The sequence below is a fragment of the Orbicella franksi genome, chromosome 3, assembly GCF_964199315.1.
Source record: "Orbicella franksi chromosome 3, jaOrbFran1.1, whole genome shotgun sequence".
In the NCBI taxonomy this organism is placed as follows: Eukaryota; Metazoa; Cnidaria; class Anthozoa; order Scleractinia; family Merulinidae; genus Orbicella; species Orbicella franksi.
Window position 1 is genome coordinate 17,140,774 of NC_138147.1, and position 12,168 is coordinate 17,152,941.

The 12,168-nt window shown below is 39.5% G+C and overlaps 2 protein-coding genes across 3 annotated transcripts in view; one reads left to right on the forward strand and one right to left on the reverse strand.

Moving 5' to 3' along the window:
* The window catches only part of LOC145481582 (TP53-regulated inhibitor of apoptosis 1-like), a 137,451-nt gene extending 131,006 nt beyond the window's left edge, over nucleotides 1-6,445 (reverse strand). The window contains exons 1-2 of one of the 2 annotated variants that reach the window (XR_014048660.1): nucleotides 6,201-6,445; nucleotides 4,939-5,755 (exon numbers count right to left, since the gene is read on the reverse strand). Coding sequence is in view for 1 of the 2 variants with exons in the window: in XM_081460094.1 (XP_081316220.1) it covers nucleotides 5,663-5,755; nucleotides 6,201-6,347 (240 nt within the window). In the remaining variant the exon portion in view is untranslated. Of the gene's footprint in view, nucleotides 1-4,584; nucleotides 5,756-6,200 lie in introns of those variants that run through there. The other variant, XM_081460094.1, reaches the window with a different exon arrangement.
* On the forward strand, nucleotides 6,434-12,101 carry LOC145481567 (protein misato homolog 1-like). Its single transcript, XM_081460071.1, has 3 exons — nucleotides 6,434-7,225; nucleotides 8,346-8,624; nucleotides 9,417-12,101. The coding sequence occupies exons 1-3, from the start codon at nucleotides 6,434-6,436 to the stop codon at nucleotides 10,179-10,181; spliced, it is 1,836 nt and encodes a 611-aa protein (XP_081316197.1). The 3' UTR covers nucleotides 10,182-12,101.
* Nucleotides 12,102-12,168: the final 67 nt, after the last annotated feature.

Here is a 12,168-nt window from a genome sequence, read left to right on the forward strand (position 1 = left end):
CATGAAAAATTCAATTTCTTGGAAATACAAGACTTAAGACCCTTGAGGACTTGTCAAAAACATTTTGAAACGATCTTGCCGAATTTTCTTCCAGATAAGTGTGAAACTTAAGGAAAGTACACAGTGGTATAAGTTTTTTCACGTAGCAACGACTGTTTACTATAAGAACGTGACCAAAAATATAGATTATTTTTAACTTATGTGAACGAAACTATTTAGAAAAAACTTTTAAGACATGCACGACTCGATTGGTATAATTATTTGTGAAAAACTTTGCCTCAAATTGCCATCACAGGCTCATTCATTTCCCTTATGAAAAGGAATATTTCCCACAACTGCGGTAACTTTTTACAAAATACAACAACCATTGCACCCCTCCCCCAAGATCCAATCTGCACCCCCCTTCCCCGCTATTTGTGGCTCGTTAAACGCTTAATACTTCGTGTAAGAAACTTAAAGTGCGTTTTTCTCAAAAGTTTACTTTACTGTTCAGAAGGAAAGTAGCAGGCCAAACGAAACTTCCAAAGAATTGGAAGATGTTTCTGGGAGACCCTGACAACAAGTCTGAGCTGTTTTCCTTTCTGACGTCGAAGGTAGCGCAATTCCAATGACCCCTTGACAGAACATTATACATTACATCTGGTTAGTAAAGCTGTAAAATGTATTGATTCTTTGAATAATTGTTCCCATGCTGTTTAATCTATAATCCTCTGTGATTTAATTGTGTCGTAGGAACATCTGTGGTTTCCCATGGATCTGAACATGCAATGGGTCAGCGCAACCATGAAGAGGCCGATACTCGCATCGTTGTTCACGTACGCCACGCTTTGGAGAGAGGTGCAGAATCTGTCCTTGTCAGAACTGTTGACACCGACGTTGTCGGGATCTTGTTGGAGATTCATGATCTTCTAGCCTACAACCAACTTTCTAAAGTATGGGTTGCGTTTGCATGGGGCGCCACTTTTCGGTTATGAACATCAACGGAATCTGTTCTTCCCTTGGAGAGTCTAAGTCGCGAGCCCTACCAGTCTTCCACGCTTTCACTGGGTGTGACTGTGCTTCGCCATTCTGTGGTATCGGAAAAACGTCAGCGTGGCGAGTATGGGAATTGAATGGTGAAGTAACACCTGCCTTGGAGGACACTGCGACTCATCCCTTCCAGAAGATGACTGTTTCCTCAGAGAATTTCCAGAAGCTAGAGAGATTTATGATCATAATGTATGACAAATCAAATCCCCTAGACTCGGTGAACGAAACACGACTGATGCTGTTCTCAAAGCGAAACAGAGACTTGGACAATATTCCTCCAACACAGGTAGATATTCGGGAAAAATAATGTGGTGACGACGTTTTAATTTGGTATAAATAAATTATACTTGCAAAATTCATAAGAAGGAAGTTAAGACCTCATTATCAATACCTTTTTCTCTCTAAACAATTTTAATTTCAGGATGCACTTCTGCAGCACCCACAAAGGGCCGTATACCAGGCAGGAATTTGAACATCATCAGAGCACGCGATGCAGGATGTTCCTTCTCCCCCAGAATTCTCATGGGTTAAAGGAGAGAGAAACCAGTGGCAACCAGTTTGGATGACCATCCCCAAAGCATCCACTGTGTGCAGAGAGCTCGTCAAGTGTACCTGCAAAGGCCGCTGCTCACGCTGCCAATGTGCTAAAAAAAAAATCTTGAAGTGCATGCCGTTGTGTAAATGCGACTGCCCAGACAGTCAATCTTAGAGTGAGGGGAATTTGTAATGGCTTTCGCAACGAGCAAAAGCATTCATAATATGATCAGATTTCAAGTAAGAAAAGACGCGGTCAATTTGCGCGCATTTTTTTCTGCTTCGCTATCGGCCGAGCAAAGACTGGGTACTAATACTATGATGTGGCTTTATAAACGCTATTTTAAATGCAGTCTTTAATAAAATAGCAAAGTACATAACCAAGTGATAAAATCAAGATAAAAATGCAAAATTCGTTTTAAAAAGTGGTAAAATAGCTCTGTTGAAAATCGTACCACAGGTATCCCATATCTCGATTTTGGTCAAAAACTAAAATCTCATTAAAACGGGAGCGTGAGCAGATTGACATGGGCACCCCTTCTAATATCATTTGGTAGGGTATAAGCAAGCTGTGTGCCAAATTTCATGCTTTTATCACTCTTGCCACGATCAGGTCATTAAGCCACCTGACTACTAGCTGTTATCTGTTGAAAATTACACAGAAATCCAACTGTAAACATGTACCTGCAGATGGCATAGTGCGCGCGCAAAACAAGTGCGAGATACGCAAATGTCTTGCTTACTGGGGAGGTGACAGGAAAAAATGTCACGGGCACCGTAAAAGTTTTCCAAAAAGATGAATAGCTTTAAAAAACGCGTGGTTACCCTACATTTTATGTTATGAAATGGAAGTGGCAAGCCTATTCAACACGTGATTAGATTCTGGTTGTGAGCAAAAGGTGTTTAGACTGTATTTTGGCTGAACCAGAGGAAGGCTGTCAGAGACGCTAAAAGCGCTGTTGCAACGATTTTGTTATTAAAAACATACCACAAATAGTTTTTATGTTACCATTTGCCATGTAGTTTGAAGATCTTTTTAAATGTGTTTGCTTTTCTGTACGTAAAGGCGAAATCTAAGGAAATTTGTAAAGCAAATATCCTTTCCGTCTTTTTCAGAAAAATGCTGATGTCAGCATGGTTGTTGAGATTCAAGGCTAATTATCTCGAAAAAATGCGTGGCTACCCCAATTTTTCTTTGTGGATTCCAATAGCCCTTGCAAAGATCTACTTTTTCCGCGTGGTCCTAGCCTGACGCAAAAACCTTTGTAGTTAGTAGGCACCATTATCTCCGAAAATGTGGAACTCCAAAATGTGTAAGGTCTTGGCCATCAGACATCTTCCAAACTCCTTCAGTTGATGGAGGTAAGATTGGTTAGAAGAGGGCAGGTGCGAGGCACACGAGGGCATTGGGGGAACAATGACATGAATGCAATCAAAATCTGAAAAATACATTTATTGCGAGCATTGAAGGGTAAAAACTCAGACTATGATTATTTTAGAATTTACCAGTTCTTCTTGAAATAATTCCAAGTAGGAATTTCTTTCCTGGCGTATTTCTTTTACACATCTAACAACCTACAGTTAAAATTACAAATCAGCAGGACAACAGAAGGTGGTTGCATCAATGATGTGTCTGTGATGACCACATTTATTAAAAAGAAAATGTTGAATGGTCTAGAAACCAAACCATCTGTCCATAATATAATAATAATAATAAAATATTTATATAGCGCCAATCCACTATTTGTCCATGGCGCTTTACATTAAATAAAAAAAAAAATATTTAAAAAGCTAAAAAAGGGGAGGGGAAAAAAAAATCTAAAAATTAAAAGAGTTAAAAAGCTTGTTTAAAAAGATATGTTTTTAAATGCCATTTAAAAATGTCAATCAAACTACTGGATCTTAGTTCAAGTGGGATCGAGTTCCATAGTCTCGGTGCTGTCACAGCAAATGCTCTCTCTTCATATGTTTTCAGTCTAGCTTTCGGGGTCGCCAGAAGGTGTTGAGAGGATGATCTTAATTTCCGTTGAGAGGTGTTGTACTTAAGTAATTCACTGATGTAGTAAGGCGCTGTTCCATTGAGAGCTTTGTAGACCAGTAGGAGAATTTTAAAAATTATACGGTAGCAAACAGGCAACCAGTGGAGCTGTTTTTTGGACAGGGGTGATATGATCAAATTTCCTAGTATGTGTAAGAACTCGAGCTGCTGTATTTTGAATAGATTCTAATCTTGAAAGTAGATGTTTTGGAAGACCATATTCTTGGTTTTCATGTGACGTAGTCATATTCCAAAATTAGAAATTATCCTTCCTTCTGAGGTTTTAGTTTCATCAGATAAAAGGCCCTGTAGGAACGTGACGTTTGGCAATGTTTTAGCTCGACAGAGTTCTTCTTTTTGTAACAGAGCACTCCAAGCTTTTGTGTTGCGTGACATGAAAATGGCGGCCAGAAAAGACTGTCGCGTAGGTCAAAAGACGAGTTATCGCTTTAGTTTTTGTTAAATAAACGGTGCTTGCACTAGAAGAAGCATTTATTTCAATGTGTCGGAGCACTAGAGTAAAAATGTTCGTTTCAATAGCAAAACTCAAGGACGGATGTTTTTGTTATTTTACGGTCGCCATGTTTGTGCCCCTCCGAAGGGCACAAACATGGCGTCTCCATACAAAGCTCTATAAATTTGGATGACACGCTTCTGCGAATAACGGGCGAATGAACAACAGCAGAAACCTGATTCTTGGCGAGGTTGTTTATATAGCAATCATCTATCATATTCTAGATTCTTGAATTTATTTATTGAATGGTTATGATTTTTAGTTTTGATCACATGACTGGTGAAAACCAAGAATAGCAGTGAATTGCAGCTCTCTAATTTCGCAGTAACAAAGGCATGAACAACAATGACAATATCAATGTCCATTGATATTAAGACATCCAATGTACACCAAAATGGTTCCATTCCGCACAGCAAGGTCATTGATATTAAGATGTCCATTGTAAGACGATAAACTAAAACAAGCGAGCAATTGTATTATTTTTTATTAATGATTTAGAACAATAATTAGATTATGATTTATGGGATTCTACCTAAATAACTACAGAACTGAAATGATCTAAAAACATGCATAAATTACAGTGCATGATTTTCTTTGAAACAAATTACTAGCATCTTTAAATTAAATTGCATATAATGATCCAGGTACATTACAGTGACATAAATGTCATTAGAGTGAGAAGTTTATCTGAATTTTTGGAAAATGTTATTTATAAAACAACCTTAAAATCATATTAATATAAAAATAACAGAAACCCAAAAATCAAATATGAGCTCAACTTGATTTCAAGTGCCTGGCAGAAATAAAATATTGAAGTATTTGCTAAAGGTATGGCCCATAAAAGTAATATGGTGATGAGTTAGTGTAACATTTGGAAAGATTTCACACTATAAATAAATGAGCACTTCATTGTAATTTCAAGTTTACAGAGCATATTTCAAGATGGTATGCAAGTGTCACCAAAGTTAGCTTTGTATAACTTCATAAAGGAACCTGCCTCCAGAAGACATGATATGATACACAATTGATTCCTAAGTGGCTGTGCTCTCTTGTATCAAACCTTGATCAATATAGTTTTCTCATACAGCCATATGTAAATCAAAGAGCACAAATTCAACAAAAGATTGTTGTTGACATTCAGTTCTCCCTTGTCATACACTGAAGTCATTTACTTTCTCCAGGGAGGATGACTCTTTTAGTTTTTCAGAGAAGTCAGTCTGGGCAGGTCATGTTAGCTTTATGTGATTCTTATACGATAACAAATAAAAACAGTGAAGACACGAAATAGAGAGTTTTATGTAATTTTTATCTTTGTGCAGACAGGAGCAGGGAGCTTCCAAAGAAAAAATGATTCATTTGACAGGGTCCATGCTGTTGTATACTAGACATTACTGTAACTCCAGTGTAGAGAGCAGAGTTCCATCAATGTCTCTCCCCTTGTTAACCAATGCTTGATCTTGCTAGTTGAAATTTTTCTTCTGTTATGGTGACCTTCCTAGTGGAAAGTTTCTTTTGATGCTGGTGTATAAATCTTCTGACTTGAGGAGTTATTTTTCTGGAGGTGGTTGCTTTTCCCTGTCAGTGCCAAGAACATCTGCTTCAATATCTGAAAGATCTATATTTTTCTCCTTGATGGCCTTCTGTGTAGGCAAATTAAAAAATAAAAGTCAATATTAGCTTATTTCAATGGCAAATAGTTACTTTTTGGTCTCCAACCACTTCTAAATTCCTGTTTGTATATATATTTTGTACATTGATGTAATCTGTACCAAAATGATGCAATGTACACCAAAATGGTTCCGTTCCACACAACAAGGTCATTGATAAGCATGAATCCAAGCAACCTTTCATCGCAAACTCTCAGCCCTTGTACATACATGTAACCTACCCACCTTCCCTCACTCACTCCAACTCCCCCCACCCACCCCTCCTAACGTGTAGAAAGGCAAGAAATTTTTGCGTCACGAGCTAAATCGGGTCACCGGATCTCTTTATGGATAAGAATTAGAATTGTATGCAGCTTCTTCAGTGGGTCTCTTTAAAAGAGAAGACATTAGAGAAAAAATATCCAACTAAACGACTTACCAAAACACATGTTCTGTAGTTCTTTAGCAGTTCGCTGCAAGGATCGCTTTTGTAGTCTCCCTTAAGGAAGCTTTCCGAATACCAAACATTGAAGCAAGAATCGTATTCTTTCTTCAAGTCATTACACTCAGATCCAATACTGTTCATTCCTCTAAAAGATACAATTAAACGCAGATTTTCGTACGTTAAACGGCTTAACGTGCGAAAAGTAAGTAAAAGAGTCTGCGATCAAAATGCGGACTGACACAAAAATATATGTTTGCGCATTAATTTTACGCGTAGCCGCTGTTCAAAAGGATAGTTTTGCAACAAATATGGCGGGCAGCTCGACGAGGGAGGTTATAACACTTCAATTTGGCCATTATTCCAACTTTGTAGGTACTCATTGGTGCAATATTCAAGAGTCTAGCTTCTGCTATGATCCCAATGCTTCATTTCAACAAGAAATCAACCACGATGTCTTGTTCAGGGAGGGTTTAACTTTGCTTGGTGAGCAAACCTATACCCCAAGGTTGTTGATGTTCGATTTGAAAGGAAGCCTGAAAAATCTGCCAAGATATGGTACTTTGTATCAGAATCCTTCTTGCAGCAACGAAGCTGCGTGGTCAGGAAAGATATCTGTACATGAGACAGGACCAGAACCTAAAAATGAGTTTCAAATGGACTTGGAAGCGGAAGAACCTCAGACTACTGAAACTGTAGTTACCGACAACAGAACGTTTGATCGTGACAGTGAAACACTTGATCCTGATTCCAATTCAGGTGTGACTGAAGATAATAAGAATCTACGAGAGAAATATTACAACCTAGATGAAGACATTTCTGTTTGGTCGGATTTCTTGGGAACTTGCTTGCACCCCAAATCAATTCAGTTGGCGGGGAATTTCCTGCATGAGGGAAGTACAAATCCTTTTAATGTGTTTGGATATGGACAGAGCATAGTAAAGGACGAACACTTTTATGATGAGCTTGAAAATAATCTTCATTTCTTTGTGGAAGAGTGTGACAGACTTCAGGGATTTCAGGTATATTCTCTATGTTCTAGAAAACCAGCACATTCTTATACCTGCCAACTTTTTCAGCATCATAGGCATTAGAATTCTGTCCTGGGAGTGCCAGGATGTTTAAATTTTCAGCTTGCAGGTCTGAGACTTGCAGCTAAGGTGTGAGAGTTTGTACATATACGTTGCAGGTCAAAATGAAATTCAGGTTAAACTGAAATTCCTTTGTCTCGTAACCCTAATTATTGATGAAGCTTGAATCATTAGGGTTAGGAGACAAAGAAAAGAGAATCAAACTAGATTAAAATCATTTTAACCTGAATTTCATTTTGACTGGTATCAGATACATTTCTCACACATTCCTGGGAGCCATGTCAAGCCAGCCCCCCAACCTGACCTTTATTAACACAACCATTACATCACAACAGAGCTAAAATGGGTCTTATGAATGATTACATCACATGCTAAAAATTCACCTCCAAGCCTTGTGCAAAATTCTCTGAAATTTCTGCCACCTTCATTTTCTTTTCATGTGGGTATGCTTTTCATATTGCTGCTCTGGGAATTTGTTCATGATAGGATTTACAATTTGCTTTTTCAAACCACGGCAGTGGTGGTGATTTTTGCTTGCCTGATGTCATCTTGCATAAGGGCTTTTGGCTAAAAGAAAACAAGGATGAGAAAATTATTAATTTTTTTATTGAGTATTGTTTATTTTGAGGCCATGAAGTTCTACTTATTTTAATACTAAGAAACTTAAAAACACTTTAAGTGGGTGGGCATATCAGGCAATTGTGATCGTCAACAAGCAAACTGAGCCCAGAATTGAGCCATGTGAACTAAACCCACTCCCCCCCTCCCTGCACACACACACACCAGAATCCAGACTCCCAGGAGTGCGTGGGAGAAACATTTTTTGCATCATTCATTTCTCAGCCACCAGAGGATCACAGAGGTCAAAAAATTTAGTTTTCTTCTTTTCTTACTAAATGGGTTTCAATAATTGTTTTGGACTTCCAATGTGGATATCATGAAAACCCTTATTAGTAATCAGGAAAAATATGACACAAAATTTAAATGTTAGTAGGGTAATTCCAGCAGGATGATTCTTTACTGTTGATATATGCATGTTTTGTTTCTTCAGATTTTTGCTGATGTGTACAATGGTTTTGGTGGTTTGAGCAGCCAAATAATTGAAGAGCTACGAGATGACTATGGATCTAAATCATTTCTTACATTTGGAGTTACACCAACTCAATTTCCAGATGGAACACACAAAGACACCGCTCACAGAATCCTGAATTCAGCTTTGAGTTATGGCCATTTGTCGCAAAACAGTGACATGTTCATTCCACTGTCACTTGCTAGTGGGGCATGGCCACGTATGAGACAAGCCAGGGAGTTTCCTCTTCTCACTTATAAGGTAATGAAATGTTTTCAACCATATCTACATCATGTAAGCTGCTAGCTGTCACACTGACAGAGACGGCACTCTTAAAAAAATCTGAATCTTTTACTCACTTTTATTATTATAAAGACAAATTTTTATTGCATTGCACAACCTTTAGCACAGGCAATTTTGCAAGTATCTTGGTAGCCTGTTCCAGGATCTCAGTCAATGGGTGCAATTGAACAAGCAAGCAGGCAACAAGCAGGGTTTGGGAGAGAAAAGGAGGGGCCCTCACTGAGGTTGCTTGGTGAGGCTCCTCACCTTTTCTGTCAAAGGAGAGGGCCCTCTTCTTTTCTCTCTCAGGCAATGCTCACCACTTGCCTGCCTTTTTGATCGTCCCCACTGCCAAGAGTCTGGTATGCTGTGATTCAATCAGAGTCTGTGGGCAATTGGTTTTGTATTCACCTTCTATTTGGTCTGGAAGTGAGACATTGAATTTACGCCGCATATTAATTTAAAAACTAGAACGTCCAGTTGGGTTGTTCAGGTCTCTTTTTGCCATCTGAGCGACTGACAGGAGTGTATTAAAAAGGGCGGTGGAGCTGTGTCAAAATCTGACGTGTCACATCTACTTTTACCTTCTCTTAACAATGGTTTTTTGATAAATTCATGAATTGCATATGTCTTGTAGTTGCTATTCACTTTTCACACACCAATCTTTTCACATCTCACACATAAACCCTTTGCCACCGTCTGGTAGAAATCCAATAAGCAACTTAATTGCCAAAAATATGATTTTTTTTTCTGATTTTGTTCTCTCCACAGCCTGCTCTTTCATACCACACAAGTGCAATCCTAGGAGTGTGTGTAGATACAATAACCATGTCATACAGATTGCTCACACCTCAGGTGGCTAATATGAGCAGTTTTATAGACAGTGTAGCGTTTGGAGGGAGAAAGATTGCCAGCCTTTCCTCAACATTTCCCTTGCCTGTGGAAGAGACTGTTCCTTTAGCATCACTTCTGGGTTCTAGACTTCATAGAAGCGGACAGGAGCTCTTGCAATTCCTGACTCCTGGTGTTTCAAATTCCTCCTCTTTGATATCCCAGTCTGCAGTCATAAGAGGCATTCCTTCATCTCTTACCCATAACCCTCAACGGAACGTCCAAACCCAGAATCCCTCACAGCACGAGAACCCTTTTGAAGTCTGCTCAGCCACCAATGAAATGGTTCAAACGTTCTTGCAGAATTTACATCCCCAAACCTCCCCCTTGTGTTGGAATGTGAATCAAGCTTGCATGGTTAAGCCGCCATTTCCAAATATTTTCGCTTCAAGGGTAACTAGTGATGGATTTGTCGTAGAAGGATATGCAAGACCGGAGGGTAGAAGAGTGAATCAAACAAGTGTGCTTAGTCGCGTCGAGTCAAATTCCGGCATTGCGGGCATGTTGTTGTCATTGATTCAGTGGGCAAAAAAAGTTAATATCAACAAACATCATCTGTTTTTGGAGTCTGGAACTGAAGCAGAAACATTTAAAGAAATGCTTGAGGATTTGACATGCTTGTCGGAACGTTACGAGAACCCATGACAAGGCGTTAAATATTTTGCTTCATAGAAGGGCTAAAGCTCGAAACAACAGCCAAGTCTAAACGGCATTTAGTTCATCTTCACAAGTCACAAGTTCACAACAAATTAAAAATTCTAACTTGCTTGTCAGCGCAACGGAATGGCTTCTTCAGAAACTAACTCCATGTATATATTGTATATTTTACTAATTTTGATGAAATCGCTTACCGGGTAGTTACCGGTAATAGGAAACGAAGACGTTCTTTTGGCCAATCACAATGCGTAAAGAAGTCACTCTTCCCAGCTGAAAAGAGTAACACATACTCTACAATTGAATGTAACTAAATCATTCAACAAATAGAAAATAAAAGCAATTGCAAAGAATAACAAAAGCCCGTAATATCGCTAGAGGTATTGATAAATTGAAAAGGATCTCACATGATTTTTTAAAGGCAGCCTATGAACTAGTCTGAGACGCAGACACTACATAGCGCTTGTGATAAACAACGCAAGTTAACTATGAACGTGACAGACTTACACTTTCTTTCACGCTGCCGCATTCGTAGGATAACGTTAACGGTAAAAAACGAATGCCACGGCCTTACTTCAGCCAGTTATCCGAGAGGATTTCTTCGACCTGCTGAAACGGTTCCTCGAAAGACGCGATGATAAGTTCCTAGCTAAAAATGCTTTGGACTAGGATAACAAGGTTAGGGGAGTTGGAAGAATTCGAGACAGTTATGCAAGTCGAGGGTTAGCATAACTGCTGGACATCTAAACACAACCAAAAGAACGCACTTTCCACTTTCCTTACCCAAGTTCTCACAAAGACAGCGGTAAGCTCGATAAAGAGAAAAATCCAATTCCACAGAAAACCGAGAAATATTTTCAACGAGTGCGTACAAGTCAGGAAATTTCTCGTCCGTGCGAAGGTGAAAGTTTTAAATAATGGGAACCGAAAAAATTGACGTTACAATGGACAGCTCACACGACACACCTTCAATGTAAGAGCGCGAGAGAAGGTGCGCGCGCGCAAATGCACGAGCTCCAAAAGGAGCGAACAAAAGTTTTCTTTTAAATTACCAAAAGCAAACCAAGTATAGTACAGCCGAAGTTCCGTTTGACTTGGAGACAGGCCAGGGAGTACGACCGGTACCATTCACGAAGGGACTCGTTTTCTGCACAGCGGTCGCCTAATCAAACCCAGCAAAAAGAGAAAAGGTTGCGGCTTTGCCATCTTTTCCAACCGTCCATGTCTCGAGTCACAAACCACAATCTGAGGGTTAAGGAAACATTTCACACCCCCTAAAATATGGAAGGGATTACCCTCCGCGCAGTGGTTTGGACGCCTCTGATCTGTTTCCACAGCTTAAATATACGTCTTCCTTGTTCAAATTCGTGTAAGGACAATCTTTCAAGGATTGGAAAGACATCAACGTAACAGAAAGCGGCCCATAGCTCACCCAGGAAAACGTGAACAAGCATTGATTGGGCATGTTAAGTACTACAGAGCCCGCCACTTTTGGTTTTTAACTTTCATGTTTCTGATCTGCTGACCAGGATCACGATTAGCTAAGTAACATTCTTAGGCCCCGTCCTACCCCGGAGAAAGTTGAAAACGCAGCTTTCTTTCTACGTTAGGCCTACCGTCCACACTAATCCGTCACGAAAACGGAACTTTTCGAAACACTCTTCAAACCGCAGGAATTTGAAAACGCCGGGTTTTCGTTTTCATGTGGACGGAAAACATGTCGGAAAAGGAGCTTTTCAAAAAACGATGACATCTCGATAATAATTTGATTTCCCTGACCGAGTAAGTTCTCAAACACAAATCAAATAACCACTGATTGTTGGGTATTAAAATTTCTCCGGCGTAGTGTGGACGGGGCATTACTTAATATCCTCTGCAGCCGTTTTTTGGGATGTCACGCAACGCCCCCCGCCAAAGAAACCGTTTCTTTGGGGAGAGCGTTGCGTGACATCCCAAAAAACGGCTGCGGAGGAGACTA